Genomic DNA, 22,368 nt, shown 5'->3' on the forward strand with positions numbered 1-22,368 from the left:
TTGAAGGAACATTCAAATGTTTGAGGACAGAACCTGTCAAGCAGTGATACATTTCAATTTATTGTTATATTTCATCATATAACATTATAATATGTTTTTAGTAGTGAGTAGCAAGTTTTAGAATCTTATGGCAGATATGATGAGATATGCCACTTGATTTTTTTTATATGAAAAGATTTATAGGCTTGCAATTAGTAGAATCTACAAAAAAACATTTCAAACAACTTTAACTTGAATTTTGCTTGGTTTTACTTAAAGTAATCTTCAAGAAGTAAAAGCCTAAAATAGGATTTTTATTTTTTTCTAAGGTTTGTATTTTCTATAACATTCCACAAATGGAATCTAAATTAGAAGTAACTTACATTCATGCCAGTAAGAAAATACAAGATTTTTAATAAGTCTGATAAGATACTGTGTCATAAACCCTTGAGAATCTGCTTCTGTGAAAGTCAAGGAGAAAACCGTGTTAAAAACGGTCTTGAAAAGGGCCTGGTAGACCTTGTCGTGGAAGAGAAAAGATATTGAATTAAAACTTGAAGAATTACACATCTGAACAATATTACAATATTTGAAATTTGAACAGGTAGAACAAACATAAAAACAAGAGAGAGGATGACAGGAAATCGATTGCGGAGATCAAACAGAGCTCTGACAAGAGTCCCCCCTGGGTAATCCCAGTTTCTTCTAAATGTGATTGTATCGAGTTGGTATCATTGTCCGAATGATTCATTTCAAAATCTAAAAAGTGCCACACATGCACATAGTCAGCAGAAGTTTGCAGAACATCCTGTATGTTAAATAGAGGTCAGTGTCAATCAAGACCGGGATAAAAAGCTAATGAAGAAATGGAGGGAAAACAGTACAACAGTAATTATAATTACAAATACAGCCCTCCTCAGTGCTAGAGGCGGAGAAGTTAAAAATATTGAAAAGATAACATTGCTCACAATCAAGATTTTTTTTAATAGAACCCCACAACCACCCCCTTCCTTAGGCATAGTGCATACAGTACATTACCATAGTGGACATATCTTGTACCTTCTGTTTCCATAATTAAATGATGATGGGGAAAAAAGGTAGCGGTGGTATTATTAGTTAAAAGAAGTAAAATAATAACAAATAAGGAATGGGGAAGAGATGTGAGTACTATTTAAGTGTAGGACTACATAATCAGAATAATTTTGTGTTTCTGATTGTTACAGTCTGGCCTTGTGTATCTTCAGTCTCTTCGGAGTCGTGTGGCACTGATCTCTGAGTTGGTGGGGTAGTAGAAAAATCGTTGTTCATCTGGATTCTTTGACCTTCAGTTTTGCATTTAGTAAATATAAAATATTACTTATATTGAGGTCAACTGAAGTGTCTCTATTGCATTACTGATTATTTTTACAAAATAATAAATTCGTCACGATCATTTACATATAGTAATGTATGTATTATGTATGCGGACCACAAAAAATAAAAACACCATTGTAGAAAAAAGAATTGGACAATTATATAAACAGAAAGTTTACAAATTTAACAACATATGTAAATGGTGTTTTAGCATAATAATAGACTCTTTAACTTTTTTGATGTGGGAGGGCCACATACTGCATACAATATCTGTTGTGTTTTCCTTGCCCTCTCCTGGGTTGAATGTTTTTTTAATATTATGTACAGTACCTAAGCATGCTGTACTGTATGTTAAGTTGAAGCTTGTTATTATACTTTAGCTACCTGCTTACTGCTGTTTTTTTTAAATGCTGTACTTCCATGAGAGGAATACTGTACCTCAGCAGAGCAGATTAATGATGGCTCTGGTTTGTTTCTAACATTCCAAAATTTAAAAATATTAGAAGAGCATAAAAAAAACATAATTAAAAGAAAGCCTCACACATTTTTTTAATCTTGTAATTTTTTCCCAATATTTTATTTGAATTTCACACTCAGAGGGCAAGCGGCAGATACAAATAAAGTCCAATAGCACAACTACTCACATTCTTAAACACCACATCATTGAAAAGCTTTAAGTCTTTATCAGTGATCCAACCAACATTTCATAACATATTAAACGGCAGAAACAACTTGAGTTCACGGTAAAGCTTAGTAGACTTCATATTGGCAGGGATATATCTATTTATACATCTGTTTATACCCCTGAGCAATTAGATATACAACTATGTACTGTACTGTAGTTACCAAATGGTTAATTCTCAGTGACAAAGACAACAAGGACAACGTATAAAATACTTCTTAAGGCACTTAATGAAAAAGCCCATCTATTGTCTCTATTTAAAAGAAGCTCAGAAAAGGGTACTTTATTTAAAAATAAAGGTTTTAAAAACAGGTGTTTTTTTTCTTATATTAAAACGAAGAATTATATACTATCTGTAAAATGTAAATACTGTATGATGTAGCCTCACAGAAACAAGGAAAAAGTTACTTTATTAAGGATGATTTTAAAAGCATTCTTCTCCAAAATGCACCATGTTTTCCACATGTAATTATAAAAGCTTAAGAGTATCAGCCTTGTAAGAAATGGAGAGGATGTACTAAAGATTGTCCGGAACCTCATAGTATTCCTGTTGTGCATCATGCCAGCTGCAATATGAATGCAATTTAAGTCACATGAAAGTCTCTCAGTTCTTAAATCACTGGGATCTAAGATACTCACGGGCTCCTTTTATTTCATAATAAAAGTAGCCCATCTTATCAAGTACCAGCTATCAGTCTAAGTAATATTTTAAGAACAAAACATTAAAATAAGATGTAAAATTCATTGCAGGCCAACATGGTGCATTAACACTAAAATGGAAGTAATTCCTCCATGCATTTCAATTTTTATCAGAGCTGTTTAATATATTTTGGAATGCCTACGTAAATCAAAAATGTGAAGCCTCTCAAATTGGCCTTGAGACCAAATGGATTCCATTGTAGAGCATGTACCTGTCTGTTTGTTGAGTTAAATTGCACTGTAACGTATCAGTTCAAGTAATGACTGAGGGATGTTTTTCTTCATACCTCCTGCTGGGGGTATTATTAGAGACAGCCTGTCTGAAACTCCAGGTTGTGAAAATGCAGAAAATATACTTTGATGTTTCTAATGGTAATTGAGGTAATTAAGGCTCTGGGTGTACTGCTTTCATTAAGATAACAAATGTAATCTAACTGAGGAATAAATGAAGATGTTATTCTGTTCAAAACAGCTGGCTTGTTGTAATTCAGTAGTTTTTGTCAGATAGTGGTTGTTTAAGTGGTTATGCTGAACTGCAATGAACCTATGGACTGAACATTCAAAAAGCAGTTTATCAGTTTTGATCATCAACCCACTCGCTTTTTAAGCATAGCTGCTGCATTGGATTAGTTTTTTTAATAGACCACGTTTTGTTGTTTTCAGCTAACAATAGGCATTATGCTGTGCTTCAATACATCTTATTCTGGTACAGGATATCTGAAACACAGCACTAGAATAAATAGAACAGGTTACACTGCACTTATGGAACCATCTGAAATGTTAGATTTTCTTTTAGTTCAATCTTTCTTATCCAGGCCTAGACCATCTCAATGTGCCAGTACATACCAGCTATCAACCATGTTTTTTAGCTTTTAAGAGTAAGAAATGTGGTTCATAAAAATATGGAGTATTTTTTGCATATTTATATGGTCACAATCTTTTCAGGTTTTTGAGCTTTAAAGTTCACCTCACTAAATTTCCAAATGTCCACTTACATTTGTAAAGCTGTTGTCTTTTTGTGAGACATTATTCATCTTTGTCAACACAATATTCATTTTGGTATACACACAAAAATGTTGATTACAAAGAAAATTTAACAAATTCATATTAAAAGCTTCAGCAGTTCAATTGTTCTCTTCAGCAATTTCAATGATTTTTAGTTAGAGTGGCTTAGTTCTAATTCTTAAGTCTTTGGAGAGATTATAAATAAAAAGAGATATTGACTCCGTATTGCTAGCCGTTGCTCAATAATTCAATTGGAAAATATTGCCCCCAATAACTCACTGTCACACAAAAATTATGGTCTGTTGCTTTTTTCATGTATCTCTTACTCTATCCCACTTTATTTTTATTTTTTACTGACACTTTATCTCCTTTGTAGACATCACTTTCTGTGGTGTTTATCCTTCTTTTTCACACTGTTTTAAAAGATATCGTTGAGCTTTGTCATATTTATGTTTCCCTTTGGTCGGGTGTATGTTTTTTCTGTGGCATACCAAAGCAACTTAATAGTAAGTGCAGTCAGCCCAGTCAATATACAACTTACCATATCTGATGAAGGAATGTTTAAACCTGACTTGTTACACCTCTTTTTTTTCCCCCTGTCACTCTTAAGTTGATCTTTTTTTTTCTCTTTCTGCACTCCAGGACGTGTATCGTTCTTCACCTCTGGCTCAGAGAATCTCCACCGTGTGGAGAAGGTCAGCTGGGGCACACGATTCGCCATCACTGTATCTTTCACCTGCAACCCTGACTATGCCATTTCTGACCCTGCCCTGCCCTAGAAAAGAATTCCTGGAGAGCAGCACCGCCCCCTGCAGCTCGGAGGACTCCTGGAACACAAACAAAGGATGTGGGGTGGGGTGGGAGGGAGAGAGAAAGGAAAACAGTAAGTGACAGCCTTAACAGTGCTTTGTGTTAACTGTTTTCTCTTTTTTGAAAGGTATACATGCCTTTAAAGAACATTGTGAAGGTTTGTTTAGCCCAATATTGTAACTGCAAAGCACACAGAGAAGATGATTGGTTAATGAATTTAATACGTGTGAAATCACTGCACCACTTTCACTTTAAAGCCTGATTTAAAGTCTAATGTTGCCTGCAGTTGTTCACTTGTGTTAATGTGTTTATCCCAATAAGAGTGTTCTTTTTTGCTCCATTGTTTCTCATGTAAATCCTAAAAAAGCTGTCATCAATAATGTCTATAGATTATCTGCAGTTTATATATAGGCAGAAAAGTATCCCAAAACAAACACATTTTTCATTTAGTTTACTGAGGATAAGATGCCAACTCCTGCACATGAATCAGTTTTAATCTCAATTGCTAAAAATAGTTACCTTCTAGATTTAATGATTTAATTAACATTGTGATTTTTATTAATGATTTCTAAAAAAGCATTTTATGGTCAGCACCATAAGATATTAAGGTAATCAAAAGGGGGGTTCACAAGATACAAAAAATGTTCAAAATGTTTGAAAAATTAGACAAATCTAGTTCTTGCCTAAAGTTTCACATTGTCTTCTGATTTAAAGGCTTTTTTGTATGTTTTGGCTTTTTTATCTTCATTTTTCACCATAGTCCTTTATTTTTCTCATATTTGTGTTTTTTAAATATGGGATTTATCTGTATATCTAGTAGAGAAGAATAGAAGTAGTATTTCAGTAATAGGATGGGAGTTCAGTGTTACCTCTAAAGACAAAGAATGTCAGAAAACTGAGACTTCAAAATTAAGTATGAAATACCACACTGCCCCAAAAAACACTGTTACTTTTTCTACAATGGAAGTTTTTTGCAACCTATCTACTTTAAAAATACTGGTATATACAGTACAAAAATGAAAATAAAATAAAATAAAAAAAGTAAAACAACTGATGTAAAGTGTTATGGGAAATATAGTATGCTCACTTCCAATTGTCTTGATTTTGCTTTTAATTTATAATTCTGTATTGATATGTAACTTCTGTGTTATATTATTTATAACAATGTTAATTCTTTTTCACTGTTTGTTTCAATGGTGCAGTTGTGTCACCAGGACTGTTGTTTTCTGAGGGAATGTGCTGATCGGAGGGTCATCACAGATCAGGTTTCTGGGTCCTCCAATAAAACTGGGTCATGTTTGATCTAACACAAAGTCAACATTCCCACTCAGCGATCAGGTGTATTATTTTTTAGCTAATCATAATAGACTGGATAATGTTAAGATTCAGACTATTTTTTTACAGATATGACTGAAAAGCTTAATCAAATCATATTGTTATTTGTTTCTGTATTTTTATTGAAAATATGAATAAATAAACACTTTATGTTCAGCCAAAAGAGAGCATAAAGTATTTCTGGAAAAGTTTTGTTGGCTTTCGTTTTGGGGGGACTTTATTGAAAATGGTACCTAGAAATGTATGAACGCATACTGGTCTGAAAAGGGTTTTGAAAAGCTCTGGAAGAGCTTTCAGTGGATTTAAAGGTGCTTTTTGAAAGGATCTTCCTGGTATCCCAAAAAGTTAAAATCAGTTTATTTTCACATGTACAGTCACATTCCACAGGTGGCATGTGGCACATTAATTAACATGTCTACACTGGGGCCGTGGGTTCAATTCCAGACCTTGGGTGCTGCCTGCATGGAGTTTTTATGTTCTCCCCATGTTTGTGTGTATCCTCCAGGTGCTCAGTTTTCCTACCACAAACCAAAGACATATTGGTATATGAATTAGCTTCTGGGAGAACTGGCCCTGGTGTGAGTTTGAGCATGTCTGTATTTGTGTCTGTGTGCCCTGTGCTGTACTGGCGTCATGCCTTGTCATGCCTTCTGCCCGTTGCTTGTAGGGATAAACACTGTCTTCCCTGCCACCCCGAATTGGATGAAGCAGTTAGAAAATGGATGGGTGGATATAACATGAATATATGGGATTTCTATAATGAATTGTAATGTTAATTTACTTTACTTAATTAAATGTTAATTGTGATTGTTTTCTTTATAATATAATATATATAATATAATAATCACTGTGACCCTCATAGCATCGGGGGAAAGATGGGGCCTACGAGCAGACTTCCCCTGAAACATGCACTGCCATAAATTTGTTTTTGCACAGTTCACAAATTAGAACAAAAAATTAAGAGTTAAAGTCATCCTCTGTAAACATTGCAAGTTCACAGGTGCTTCGAACCTGCCCCTCTGCCACAGGAGGGGGGTGTTATGCTTTTATTAATTCGCCCCTACAGGATTAAAGTACTGTATTTGTATGGTTATTGAATGAAGCTCAGCATGTAGTATCCTTTAATGGTTTATATTCTTAAACCTAAAGGCGTTAGTAACAAGATAAGACAGTTCCAACTCGAGGTAGAGAATTGAACGTACTATACTTTTTTCAAATCATTTTACTTATTATTACTTTATATTCTCCACACTTAAAATTATTGTAAATGAAAAAAGTTACAGAGAATAAGCAATTCATGCCAAATTGGTGTCACCTTCAGTGGTTAATGTATTCTTAACTGGCTGCATCTGTTTTCATTGCTATTTTCCATACAAAAAAATGTAAGACTCAAAAGGAAAGATAAGACTGTGCAAGCTGACTTATTTGCTTTGAGCAGTGCTAATTTGCATTGCAAATAGAAATCCTAGATGTTCACTCAATAAGTCATGTTAGAATCCGTTTCATTGCAGTCGTTGGATAGCATGCAAGTGGCCATCAGATAGATACAACAAAAGAGACATAAAGAGCAATGACTGAGAATAGGAAGCACATTATGTAATAGAAAAGTCCAGATGAAAGAAGCTACTGTATATTTGTAATGAACAAAAATGTTTACTTTGAGACACACTGTAGGTGGAGTCTCAGGAATAAGTGTGTGCTGTGTCTTTGCTCTTTGTTTAATCCTGTTGGAAATCTGAAAGCTAGAAACATTTTAGAAACTTCTGTTAAAGTGCTTACAATGAAGAGATGGGAGATTCTTAAGCAATTTAGAAGTCACTTAGCATAAACACCAACAGATGATTGATATCAAGGTTAAAAAGGGAAACTGGAGCAGAGATATACAGTATAACTCCGTCTCACAAACTTACAAGTCATTTAGCAAATAAGCAGTTTATTTAAGTCACCTTCCATGTGAAGAATACAAATCCTCAAATATCTTGGTTTGAAACAGGATTGATAAAACAGACTCAGTTTTGTAAGAAGTAGGGTAGGACACAGTGGTCTTACTGAGAAGCAATCAATATGCTAGAACAATCAGACACATTTGCACAGAACAGGAATTACATTGATTGAACTTTTTCCCATCCCTAGAGACTGATGATAAGTGGTAGGAATGCAAGTGAGGATGAGACCTTTTCTTATCAGCAAGAACCAGATAAACTGTCCATATCAGCAGAAGTCAATTAGAATCTGCTCCAAATGCCTGTGTTATACATTTGTCTATTATTACTTGAAAACATTACTTTATTTCAGGTTAAGGAGAAAATGGTGCTTAGATAATTGTGAGTTTTAAGATAATGTTAAAACCTCTGTGCTGTTAATGTCATTTAGTATTTAAACCACAAAGACTGAACTATGTCGTGCCAGCTCTTGCTGGGATATGAAAAGCTCTCATGAGTTTTCAGGACTGAACAAGCTTTCTGTATAAGTACACCATGAATAAATTAGTACATAATAAGGTGTGATGTGTCTTTATGGGAATTATCCATGATCAGGTTTGAACAATTATGTATTAAGTTATTAGTTTTAAATGGTACACAGGCAACTCACACGTACAGTTGCTTTGTTGAAACAGAAAAAATCATTGTAATAAATTCTACACATTTGATATAGTCTTTCATGAAAAATCTGTTCATGGTCCTTTCCTACTGATACTGCCATAATCTGAAAGTGCTATAATTGAGCTGAGAAGCTGTGAACAGAAGTAGAAACCTTATATGTCAATTTTCGAAGATTCCAATTTACAATGTGCTGTACTAAATCCCCTGTGATGATGGATTACAACAGAATTAACTGCTCACCGTGGGACTAAGGTGTACACTGGGTCCTCTTAGTTCTTGCACAAAATCTCTAATTCAGGGAACAAATTAAGGTGTGGAAGCCAGAACACACCTAAACAAAATTTCACACTAATTAGTATTATTATTATTTCTTACACTTATACAGCACTTTTTCTGGACACTACTCTCAAAACACTTTACAGGTAAAGAGAACTACTTCCCCACCTCCACCAATTGGTGGGTTAGGTTAGGGTTAGGGTACAACCCATGCTGTACTCCACAAATGTACAGCATCCACCTTAATGATGCAATGGTAGATATAGTGTGCTTTCAGTGGGGAGAAGAACAGAATGATGAAGCCAATTCATAGATGGAGATTATTAGAAGGGCATGATTGGTAAAGGCCAACAGGAAATTTTGTCAGGACACCAGGGTAACTCCCCTACTGTTGCAGAGAAACACACTGGGGTTTTTAATGACCACTGTTAGTCAGGACCACAGTTTTACATCCCATCCAAAGGACAGTGCCTTAGGATCCACACAGGCTGCAAGGTGAGATGCCCCTAATATCTCTCTTAGTTTTTCCCAGGAGGTCTCTCATCCAGGTACTATCCAGACACACACCTGCTTAGCTTCAGTGGGTTGCCAGTTGTGAGTTACAGGTGATATGGCTGCTGGCTCTCTCCTCTGTAAATTCTCGTAATCCATTTTAAGAATATTCCTGCCAGACAATGCAAGACCACACAGTGAAAGGCTTATAATGACATGGTGTCATGAAAAACTTGAGTCATGTAGAACATTTGTGAGACCAAGTCAACAGTGTCATCAACAGGAGATGACTGTGACCAGCCACCCTTCAGCTAGGTACAGTGCGCAGGTGTCCACATCTGTTTGTTTAGAGGCTCAACAGGCCTGTGCCACAACACTTCTAAGGTTGTGTTAAATTAGGTCATTCTTATGCCAAGTTTGTAATGTTTTCATTTCATTAGCTTGTGATATTTCATACTGATTACTTACTGTGATTTCGTGATGTGTAGTTTTGTTTCCATTTTCATAACTTTATATAAACCATCCCACCTACAGTACATTCCTTTTGTGTCTCAATATTTCACAGGTGCAGAGCTCTCTCTCCCTCTCTTTCTCTATCACTCTCTCTCTCTGGATGAGTGTCTGTGACCACCAATATGTAATAACATATTTCTACAGTTCTACAAAGATGGTTATTTGGTTCATACTTAGTTTTATAGTCACACACTTGAGATAAGTTTATCTAGCACTCTAAAGTACCTATGCTCTCATTAAGTCATAACCTGAATGTGGCAAACAGAAAGTAATAGTGAGATTCTAAAAATGCATCAGAACATCTAACTTAATTTCACTTTTTGTGGTTCTAATCCTGACAAATCCTTAAACACTTTTCAACTCCTCAAACTGTGATATTATCTGCTATTTAAGATATGAGCATAAAACTCTGAATGACAGCAATTTGGTATTTTGAAAGAGTAGGCATAAACCTGGTAAGAATTATAACTCATTAGATGATGAGAAAACAGAGATAAATAATTTAGTTGTAGAATGACATGGATGATTCATAACCCACTGTCACTTGAGACATGATTCGGAGATTGAAGTCAGAACAAAAGTAAAATTCTTTTTAAAGCACAACGTCTCTTGGTCCTTCTTTGGCTTAAAAGTGAGACATTTCTTCAAGGTAAGCTCGCAACAAATGCCCAGGATTGCCAAGGAGGAGTGTGGAAATTGAACTGATTTTGAAATGCAGTTGTATGGAAATGGAAGCCTTCCAGTCACTAGGTTCTTAGGGAATAAAAGTGGTGCTGACTAGGTCTGGGGTGGTTTATTCTAGGCCGGAAGACCCATAATGCTGTAGGTTTTATAAATTATCCTTAAAGTCACATTTAAATGAACTTAAGAAAGATTGTCAACCAGAGGAGACCATTCAGACCATCTAGCCTGTTTGGTATTAAGCATGACTTCAGTCAAGTTTGTAAATCATTAGTTCAGTTATACCAGAAGTGGGCAAATAAAGAAAGCTGAAGAATATTTACATCTTCATTCCAGATAATCTTTGAATAAGCTAATTGAAAAACAATACCTAATTTGATTTGTCCACATTAAATTGTTCTATGAGACAAAACCTGCTGGTATTGTAACCAAAGGCTAGATCATGTGAGGAATACAAAAAGATGTTCAGTCTGGGGATTACAAATTGTCAGAAGCAAGATGTTAGCATTCTGAATACTGCATACCTGTACTACCTGTAAATACTTTTAAAAAGGCATTGTCTGATGGAATGATTCTAAAAGCAGTCACTAGGGGGTGGTGTGATTGCCTTTTTTTTGCTGTCCATGCAGACTTTTTTTGTAATTCCTAAACAAATTTTCAGTGGGGAAAAAATGTATCCCTTGTGATGAATTTCTACAGTGTCCTCCAGAAATACCTAGTTTCGCAGTCTTGTTATTGAAGCAACTTGAAGTAACTGCTCTGAATAAAGAAAATGTAAATCCTTTGCAAAAAAATTATAGAAGAATCAGCTAAATTCACAATTAATAATAGTTACGGAACATGAACATTTGGTATTTAAACAGCTAATCAAACAAGAAGAAAGAGCTAAAGAGCACTGCAAACACACAAGACAAATGCCTGTCTCTATAAATTAATTCTGGAACATTTCCAATATACATACTAGGTTATGGATGTGTCAGCAAAGGTAAATATGAATTCTGTTTGGACAGAAAGTCAGAGAAAACAAAGAGTGAGTTAGAAGCTGTTTTGTTTTTTTTCTTCATTATAGAAATGAATATTCATTTAAAAGAAGTATCATATTATAAATATAGTCTTGCCTCTCATTCAGAATCCTGCCTGCAGAAGAAATAAAAAATATCTCCAAGATTCTAAATCACATTACCACAACTGAGTTTAAAAGAAAATTTTCTAGGATATTAACATTTACAGTTCTTAATTATTTTACTGGCATAGAAAAATGTCTTTGCTCTATCTTAAATATAGAATCTGTTTACAATAGTGATGTTCAATAAAAAAAGTGATATCTAGGTTTTGATACAAGATTGAGGTTTGTTTTTTGTTTGCTTAAACTTTTTTTCATAGCGGTGACTGGAAAATCAAAAGCAAAAAATTTACCAGCAAAATGAATGGAGAAAAAACAGGTTATTAGATGTCGATTTTCAGTTTTTACACCTTTTTATCCAAGGGCAGGATAAAAGGGTTTTTGAAATAAGTTTAATTTGCATCTAACTCAATTTTGCCTGAAGTGCATCTTGAATATAAATGCACAAGCAAGCCCATCTGGGGACTCAACCTTTGGCATGAAAAAAGTGGTATGAAGTATTTTTTTCAGTGATAGGGGCTCCTTTTGTGATAGCAATCCTCCTCATTTACAGAGGTTATGGGTACCTGAAAAGCAACCATCTCACTCTGCCAGGTTACCATGCTCTCCTTGGTTTTGCATTTTCCAAAGAAACACCTCTTTCAAAGTATTTTTTTTCTACGTTTAGTTTAGTAGTTTAGAACTTACACTATGTCCCTTGATTGTCCTCAGAGCAGTTCATCCCATTGGCTTGTGTATTCTATGCCATTCCTACTTTAGGTGTGTTCCACCTTCCACATGATTTTTCTTGCTTAGGTTGAGTTTTACTTTTATTTTAGTCATCCTGTCTTACATATTTTCCCTTTTACTAATCCATCCACTTGTAATGGTGAGAAAGTAGATTGGAAGACAACAGGTGTGTAACTATTTACTGATTCTGCATGAAACCGCTACAGGGAATAATCAGTGTACTGTATCTGCTTTCAGTCCCTCCTTGCTTTAATGTTGGTCTCCCTCTTGCCACAATCCTCCCAGGGTTAATAGATTGATAAATGCTGTCCATCTCAGTAAAAACAAGCAGAATTTAAGAAGAATAATTACAAGTGATATGTACACACAACAAATTGATCTTTCAAATAACCAAGAAATTTCATATTAATTAATACATTCTTACTCTTACAGTATTTAATGTTTTCCTAGTAATAGGGACTTCCCTTCACAACTACCGATGAGTAGCACCCACCTGGATGCTGTGATGGTAGCCAGAGTGCGCCAGCACACTCACCACATATCAGCTATCAGTGGGGAGGAAAATACAGTAATGAATCCAATTCTCTGACAGGGATTGTTAGGAGGCCATGACTAGTAAAGGCCAGGGGGACATTTGGCCAGAACACTGGGGTAACACCCCTACTCTTTTCGAGATTTTTAATGACCACAGTCAAGACCTCGGTTTAATATCTCATCTGAAGCACAGCACCTTTTTACAGTATAATATATTTTACTTACTGTATGAGAATAATAACGATACTAAGCCAGCAATTACAACATTTCAAAAAAGGTTGTTTTGTATTTTGTTTTACAATTTTCCTTGAAAATTAAAAATGAGAATGAAACTGACCATAACAAAATCAACTACATACAGTAAATTAATTACATTAAAGAGCCTTGTGACAAAGTATGTATACAACAGACTTTTCTTAAACTAAACTGTGACATAGTTCGGTTTTTACTCATGCTCCATGTGCTGCCATTTTTGAAGCGCATTGTTTGAAGATATCAAGGGTATCTTTCATCTACTGTACCTATTTAACACTGTTGAATTAAGATCCTTGCACTCCCTCTCTGTTGCTGAGATATTGTTACATTCATTTATTTAAACAGGAAAAACCTATTGTAGCACCTTACTTATTGAGCTATCTTCTGAGGTACTAGTCTTCAGTTTGTCCAGAATCCTGAGTTAAAGGGGACCCAATTTCTCAGACCGGTTATTAAATCTCGGTAGCAAGTCACCATTGACTGTATAGAAAAAAAATCACAAAACTTTGAATTAGGCAAAAAATCATGAACTTTGTGAAAGTACTGTAAGTCGCCATGTTGTCACAAACCCCTGGTCTTGCTACGGGTGTGAGACAGTTCCCAAGAATTGTAATGATGTGAACCATCCTGGTTGCTAGTCACTGTAATCACTAATGTAATTAAATGTGAATAAGTACATGTTTTACAACACACATTTCATAGCCGAAGTGTTCCAACATGATCTGCTTGCAGAGTTAACAAGTAAGTTCCATTTAACAGCAAAACCGTTTTGAAGTCGAGAGCAGTATTTCTATTGGATTAAAAGAGAGGTACAGTATCCACCATCCTGCTTCTTTACAGTGTAATGAGGCCAATTCACGTCTCTGGGAATTCTGCTGCTCATTTTGAATCGCAGAATATGGTGCTGCGCATGGAAAGTTTGTCTATTTTGTGTTGTACTGTAAATTGGAGGTTTTACAATTTTACTTTTATTTTAGTTTGAAATGCACTTATCAATGCTTATTCTTTCTAACCCCGAAATATAAAAATAGGGTTACAGTTCCCCTATCAATAAACATAGTCTGACTCAATAAACATTCTGTCCATCCTCTATAAATTGCTCTGGCTCCCCTGCGAAGTTAAGGTGGACTTTAAAGTTCTCCTGCTCATGTATAAAACACTAAATGATCTCCAGATTATTTTAAGGTTTTAATATGAGTATAGTTCAGCTCTTAATCAGCAATCTATTAATTCAGGCCATTTTGCTCTGCAGAAGACTGGACTCCACACAGTGAGCAATAGTCTTCCCATGTGCAGTACTGCTCTTTACCAAATAAACTAGAGACTCTGTCAACATTTCTAAATATTTTTAAATACACATCTTTTTACTGAAGCTTTTAATGTGTACTTTAGTTTTACTTGTGAGTTTTTAACTAGGTCAATGTGCTGTGTTTTTCTCATTTCCTTTTAACTTCTGTTACATGCATTACATGTGTGCTGTTCTTATTATTGTGATAAACTAATGTATGTTGCTGTCCCGTTATTGTCCTCATAAAAAACAGATGTTGAATTTCTCAAAGTCATTTCAATTGGCATTCTTTAAATAATTCAAGTCAAGGTGACTTTATGAAAGACGATTAGATGGTCTACATGGAAAATGCCAGCAAAATCAATGTGAAATGTCAGTTATCAACATGTATTGTGGAGTCAGAAAAGAAACTGAGATATTGTTAATATAAATTACTTTAAAAAAATAAAAAGCAGGGGGTACAGTAGATGTATCTTTGGTTATCATTACTTACATTTGATATATACTATTTTAGAAAGAAATTCTAAAATGAGGATTTGACATGAAAAATAAAAAAGATATTAAAATAAAACAATTTATTTAGACATCATTCGAGTTTTTTAAATTTTCTTTAACCACTGTACTTGCAAAAGTGATTGCATTGAAATGGCAGAGGAAGTGACTCCTCTCCAAGCTGTTAAGCACTTGTTTTTAGTTCTTCAGCATGAATAACACTGCATATATACAAGGCTTTGAGTGGGAATCTGCGTCACCATGTGTTGGCTGCCAAGGGACAGGTAAAGGTTATTTCCACCCTGTGAAGTATAAAGAAGAATCAATGGACCTTCTTTTCACCTGTCCCAATATACAATGCATTATTGTTATCATCATCATTAGTGACTTCTTGTAGAAAAAAAATATAGGATTAATAGGTTTCATGTGTGTTTAAACAAATCACACTAAGTGATGTTAAATCTAGAGGGTATGAAGAAGTGGTTAGAATTCAGGACTCCTTGCAGTAGCATTATTGTTTCAAAACTCAGGTGGCTACATTACTGCTGTGTTTTTAACAAGGTACAGTACACCACCTACTGTAGAGTTCTCCAGCAAGTAAAGTGTTATAAAGGGTTACCAAAACCTCTGTGAAAAGTAAAGAACTGTAATCCTTATAAGGCAATTTAAATAAAGGCTTTGGCAAAAAAAAACTAACAGGATTTGTAATATATTGAGTGCTTCTCTTTTTGTGAAGGACATAGACTTTTAAGACCCTCAGTGGGACTAATAAAAAGTCTAAATGCAAAAGAATGATCTAAAAATGACAGGTTATTATTTGATAGCACAAGGTCTTTTGCACATAACTGCATAGGAGTAACAGATTTTAAGCTTCTTATACCAATCCCAGTAGTAGGATTTGTTGGGGGGGGGGGGGGGGGAGGTTTGTCTATTTTCAACTAATTTATTTGTAGTCTCTCAGAAGAAAAGGGATTCGGCTTTGTTTTCCCTTGGAGCTCTGAGGAATGTGAAGGATGTTGTATTGAGGAGTCACAATCTCCATTGAGAGCACAGGATTCCTTAATTGATTATAATTTAGGGTTAATTGGGATAGCCTGGATAATGAAGACAAAGTACTGTACATCAAATACAGAAAACAATTGCATGGGGAGGAGGGTGGGGAGAATGAACATGAAGCATGGATTACAAAGTAGGTCAAGAAGCTTCACACTGCCTTTGAGAAAGCATCTCTGCAAGAACCAATTTAAGTCATTTTTCATTTCTGTTTGTATTTAACATCGTGTTCACAGTGAAAAGTATGTTGAGATAGTATGCCTTTTTTCTGTTGATGCTGTGGCTGTGCTAAATACAGAGCCCTGTTGTTTCTGAGAGAGTCTCTCCCTAGACACAGTGTAATTGCTTAACAGCTCTTCCACACTACTGTTACAAATGTAATCTCCCTGTATGAGCATGAGTCAGACTGCATGATGCACAGTCAAGGTTACCTGATACTTCTGTGTGTGTTGGTTCCACTGTTTGCTAAATGTTGCCTCACATAACAAGACTGCTCTTTTTTGTAGAACTACATGTTTCTGCTGGCATAGAAGCTTCTAGGAAGGCTTCTGTCTAGCATTTAACAAGGAGAAACATTAATTGTTAAAGAAGTGTTGGTACAGGTAGATACCTAATGGTGAAATGGTGATACATGCTTTCAAAATACATTGATTACAACACATTCTTTTTCCTCTGATTGACACCATTCATCTGAGTGTGATATTATGAATGTGTGAAATATGCATGTAGAGCTCAGGTGTCATGCTGTTCTTATTGTATCCACAATTTGAAATAACAAAGCTGTGACAATAGATGAAGTGTGTGTTTCTGAGTCCCCAGGTACAAAGTTGATGTGTGTGGATTTGTGTGGCATTGTTAAGTCAGGATGAGTCTACTGGAAAGGAACAGGTGACAGTTCCAGGATGTGACAAATATTGTGCTGTTGCCATCAATCACTACAAAAGGGCAGGTTGGTTTTCCTTCTAAATTTTAAAAAGGCTTAACATAGGATATCCTTATTCCCTCTATTTTAAAGCATTTTTGTTCCACCACTTTAATGGTCCAGCTTGCAAAGGGTGGTTAGTTCTGGCATATAAAACTAGTATGAAACTATAGTGAAGGGATTGTTGCAGTCTAAGCTAAAGTGTTAAAGAGTGAGCATTTGTTAGAAAACAGTAAAACAGTCAGCATGTGTGAGAAGATGGAAGGCAGCTGTTTGGTTTAAATAGATTATGTAACAAATGTTTTAATATTTTTAAGCATATGTTCACATTTTATAGTTATTATTTTGCTGCTTTAACATATCATAGTTAGCAAATTAGTATAGTAGATACTAGTAAATAGGGTGAGTAGATACATATATATGTTATTTAAAAATATTATTGCAGTGGTAATTAAATAAGTAGCAATGATTTTCTTTTTATTTAACATGGTTAGATTCATAATAAACAAAGGAAAATATTTCCTAATAGTTGTGTATTACTTTATCCTTGGTGGGTAATTTTTACTTTCATTGGTAAATATTAACACCCTTCCTGACCTGTGCTACATGTTCAACAGTGATGGTCCTGATGAAGAAAAGAAAAAAAAGAATTGGGCTAAGTGTACAGAAAACCTGAATACCTTTATACTATAACTCAGCTGTGCAACCTTTATCCATGAAAACTTATGAGATTTGTAAAGTGGCTCTGGAAGTTTCACATGGACATACTGTATGTACTGTATTAACATTTTATGACAAATAAGGGTTTATATAAGTAAATTGGGATTCAGTTTCTCATGTGAAAATGCACAGTTTTGGGGTAATTTCCTTGAGTTTTCATCTTGCCCTTGTCCACACATTGGAGATTGATATGAGAAAACCCACTCGGCTAAATTGGTCCTTGGAAAATTCTTGCCAAGTTTTGTGATGTTACTTTACTGTGCATTGCTCTGGCCATATCACTAGCTTTATTGCCAAAATCTTAAAATCTTCATTACTATAATCCCTTCAAATACTAATAAATACATATCAGGGGACTCATTGTAGCTGGAGGAATTTACATTTGGTATTTACATGAAATATGCAATTGTTTGTCCAGACTTTCATATTCAAACATGAATACTTCTTGTCCAGTCAGACTATTGTACAGTTCTCATCTCCACAGAAACACCCAGGCAGTTTCTCTCATTGTAGATAAAGAATAAAGATGATTTCACATAGATTGAAAACCCCTCTTTTCAGCTCCATTGAGCTCAACAAGGGCATACATTTTCTATTCTATTAGGAATAGATTTAGTTTCCATAAATAAATAAGTTGAGTGTTAATGTGGATAAAGCCATACAGTAGGGCATTCATTCTTCACAAATGCACCCTAAAAACATATTCCTGCAGGAACTACATTTAGGACTAGGGAACCTCAGCATTAATCATAAACAATACACAGGAGTTCTCCTTCTTAGCAGCTTATGATGTTGGTTTCATTTTTACAGGAGAGTTCTCTTTTATTATAATAACATTATTAGTGTTGTTGCTTCGTTGCCTCTCAAGGCTGATTAGGATTCCAGTGACTTCCAGTGATCAGACAGAACTAAAATAAAATAAATTTGAATTACAAAAGATCAAAAAATACTTTTTCATGAGCATAACAAAGGTTATGAACAACGCACAAACTTTCAGTCCATCTTGCTCTTTTGCTCAGCTTGCTTATTATTTACAGATATGTTTTGACTGCATTGTGATTACTACCAAGTAAAGAAACATAGCCCTATTTTTTCATACAATAAATTAGAAAATACGGAAAAAAATACTTCCATTACTTGAAATTTCGGAACAGTTGTGCACAACATGTGGCAAGAAAATACAATTTAAACTAATCTATAAAGTGAAAAAACACATTGCAACAATTTGGACTAGCTTTGAAAAATCAGTTTCACAGAACTATCCTGAATGGATATTCTGAAAAAAAAACATTTAAAGTCAGTCACTTTAAACAGTTCTGAGTTCTTTGATAAGGACAAACCTAAACTTTGGTCAGCTACAGTTTAATGCATCATAAAATCCGTTGCTTATGAAAGATAGAATCAAGGTTGAACTGCCTCATTCTAGCTTGGAGAGCAAATGTGAGCTTCTCCCAGAAGCTGAAGTACCAACTGTGACCGATTGGTTCCCAGTGCAGGAGTAAAATGATAAGCTCATGCTCCACAAAGTGGAAATAAAAATGTTGGGATACTGGATAGACTTAGAGCTCCACTGATTATATAAAATCAGCTTTAATTTTTATTTTCCTCAATTGAAAGAATCTCTGACTTTTTCATTGCCAGTACTTTACCCATGCTTAACTTCATGATGCCTCTGTTTCATTTTATACTGACCTATTGCATAGACCTGGTAGATATCTTGGATATGATTTTTTCTTCTCAATTTATTTTAATTAAAAACTGGAGGGAAAGTTCTTTCAAGATTTGAATTAACTCCAAAATGCAGGTATAGATCCTGGGATCAATTAATTTAAACTAAAATGATGTCTCTTCTCCTTAATACTTCTTATGTTCATGTTCTCAGCTGAGAAGTCCCATATCGTACATCCCTTATTGTCAGTTGAAAGGTCATCTGACTCATCATTCCCTGTCTGAAAGTTCATATCTTGCCCTCTTTCAATTAAAGTGCTAGGAGTTATGCTGTTCTACAAAAGCACTTTCTTCCAAAGTTTGATGTGATTTGATTGCCTGGACCATAAAACAGTGCCTGTGTCTTGGACATTTCTCTGTCATCTGTGCAAGACATCAGAAAGACACACACCATTAACCAGACTGCTGATTCTCGTAAGCTGAAGACTAGAAAATCAGTGTAGTAATTTCTAACCTTAAAAATCATAAAACAGACGCATTATATAATTAGTTGTAATTATGTTTTATATAATGCCCTGTACCTGTGGTTAAAGTCCAAGTTAGCTTAAAATAATTATGTCATTATACAGGTGACAGGAAAAACTTCAGATATTATTTCCAGACAACATCAGTGATGCTGGTTTAAAGAGGAATTCAAAACAAGATATTTAAAGGTTGTTGGTTTCCTTGTGTCATGGGCAGATATTGACTTATTTTTTTTAATGATTAAATTGTTCTGAATTATTAGTGTTGCCAATGTCTTTACTATTGACATTTTTCATTTTCCTATACAATAAACACAGATGTAGGATTTCAGGAGCAGCAAATCTTAAAATCATAAAAACGTCTAGCAATTTATCTGTTTAAATAATTCTATTTAACCTAAATAAGCACAATATTATTACAGTTCAAAATGTTTAAATTTAAGGTCAAAGTTTGTTTTAAGCAGCAGTTGTTAATATGTGTAAATATTAATACTGTCTCAAGGAAGTAATCTTTGTTACCTGTATTTTCCAATAATTAATTAATTTGATATTTTCTCTGTTTCTTTTTAGATGAATATTATAAAATTTAACTATCCTCAAATAAATTTGAACAATCTTAAAAAAGAATGTTAAATGTTAAATGTGAGGAACATATTGTATAAGGAAGGTTTAGAAAAATGCTGAAGCTGCAGAAACGTTTACAAAATGTGAGTGCATCCATATGAGATTCACAAGCTTCAACCAGATATGCTGCTTGCAAAGGCCTTAGAAACAAACCTGATGTAAAAAGTCTTTACATTTTAACCATCAACACCTTACTCAAAGCCACTACTGGGGTATTCAACTATTGTAAGCTTTTGATTGTTATAAATACAAGTAATAAGTCAACGAGTTTATTTTTGGAGATAAGAAACTATGCTTTTTTAATTTTATTCCATTTGGGGAATTACTGGCACAGTCTGCTGATGATGCAGTCCAGACCTGGACTAGCAATATATGGATTATATGGCTTATCCAGGTTTCCCATAAAGTAGCATTACTGGCTGAGCTCCCTAAGAGCCTCTTCTTTAAAATGAAAGTGCACAAATAGATGAAGGCTTAATGCATCTGCCCCCTATACCCCAATTCTAACTGCTGAACATTGTATTATTTCCTTTTTACAAGGCCACACAAGTGATTAGTGTTACTTAACTCCAGTGAACCTTTCTTTTTTCTTAATTATTTCATTTACATGTACACAATAGTTCAGAATGTCTGAGCTTTCAGTGTGTGGAACTGACTTGATGGTTTTCATCATCTCTAATTTACTTAATTTTGTCAAGTTTCAGTATGCTCTATCTTTTGAGCTGGAGACATCTTTTCATAAGCCCCTTATTGATAAAGCTAATTTTAGGGATGACTACAAATAGCAAGAGATACTGTGTAAAAATACCTACCAAGACATGCAAGAAATTGAAATTGAAATAGGGATAACAGATGAAAGCTGGCAACATAAGATACTTCATTAAACTGCTTGCATGAACATGTGTACCTTACCATGAATTGCTTACAGCAGATGAATCTCTAATTAGATGTTAATTTCCAATTTAAACACATCAGGTTAAATGAAGCAATCAAATTTATAAAAGGATGTACTGTACTAAAGGCATAATTACTTGTTTATTTGAAAAATTAGGTCAAATGCCTGTTGAGTAGAGATTTCATTTCAGCTGTGAAGATTTGGCACTACATCCAAGCCACTGAAAATAGATTGGACTGCCATAGGACTAGGTAAGACTTCTATAGCAAAATATAATCTAAAAGTGCATTTGCACCATTGATGCAGCTAGTTACCTACTTGAGTGCAATGCAGCTGTGTATGATTAGGGGTTACTTGAAATAAACCAAAATCTGAAAGGGATGGGGTCTTTGTGAAGAATGTAGTCATACAGGAAATTCCAAGAAAACTTGTTTACTTTCATATCTTTGTTTTTTCTTGAGTTGAATTAACAAAGATAAAAAACTAACATTAAATTAAGACTTGGAGGGCACAGGGAAGCACAGTCTGCTTCCCTGAGTTACAGATTAAGGAAATGGTTAGTTTGAAGGTGAGGACACTGTTTTCTGTCTTCATTAGGAAGGAGGTGACAGCTTCCTGGTAGGTGGGATGATTTTACCCAATGAGAAAACGCTGAGAAATCACACTCCTTTTGAAGCCCCAGTAATTCCTTCCATCTGCTTGTAAGTTTTTTACTTGTCTCACTCAACAGATGTGTCAATGTGGAGAAATCTCATGTTAGTACTTGCCAGTCCTTATAATTTGCTGTTGAGTGTAATGAAAAAGGATCAATAAAGTTGTAACTGATTTGTCTATTTATTATATGTAAATTAGCCATACAGATATATACTGTATGTATAAGATCAATTGTATAACAAAGGTATAAAAAATGTAATTATAACTGTAGAAACTACCCCATGTTGTGACAGTAACATCTGAGCATTCCTGTGGGTTAGCTGCTTTATATGGGCGTACAGCATGTTGAGTGTCCTTGACTGATCCTATTATAAGCACACAAATAAAGCCACTTACTTGGACTCCTGTGCTCAGATAAGGGATGGGAATAGACTGAAACTTAAAAGACTAAGATGGCTG

The 22,368-nt window shown here is 34.7% G+C and overlaps 1 protein-coding gene across 2 annotated transcripts in view; it reads left to right on the plus strand.

Annotated features, from left to right (window-relative positions):
• Positions 1-6,051, plus strand: part of ogfod3 (2-oxoglutarate and iron dependent oxygenase domain containing 3) — a 34,700-nt gene extending 28,649 nt beyond the window's left edge. For both annotated transcript variants that reach the window (XM_015356063.2, XM_006635107.3), the window contains exon 9: positions 4,361-6,051. In XM_015356063.2, coding sequence (XP_015211549.1) covers positions 4,361-4,497 — 137 coding nt within the window. In that variant the 3' untranslated portion in view covers positions 4,498-6,051. The remainder of the gene's footprint in view (positions 1-4,360) is intronic.
• The last annotated feature ends 16,317 nt before the right edge of the window (positions 6,052-22,368 follow it).

Source organism: Lepisosteus oculatus, chromosome 9 (genome assembly GCF_040954835.1).
Source record: "Lepisosteus oculatus isolate fLepOcu1 chromosome 9, fLepOcu1.hap2, whole genome shotgun sequence".
NCBI lineage: Eukaryota > Metazoa > Chordata > Actinopteri > Semionotiformes > Lepisosteidae > Lepisosteus > Lepisosteus oculatus.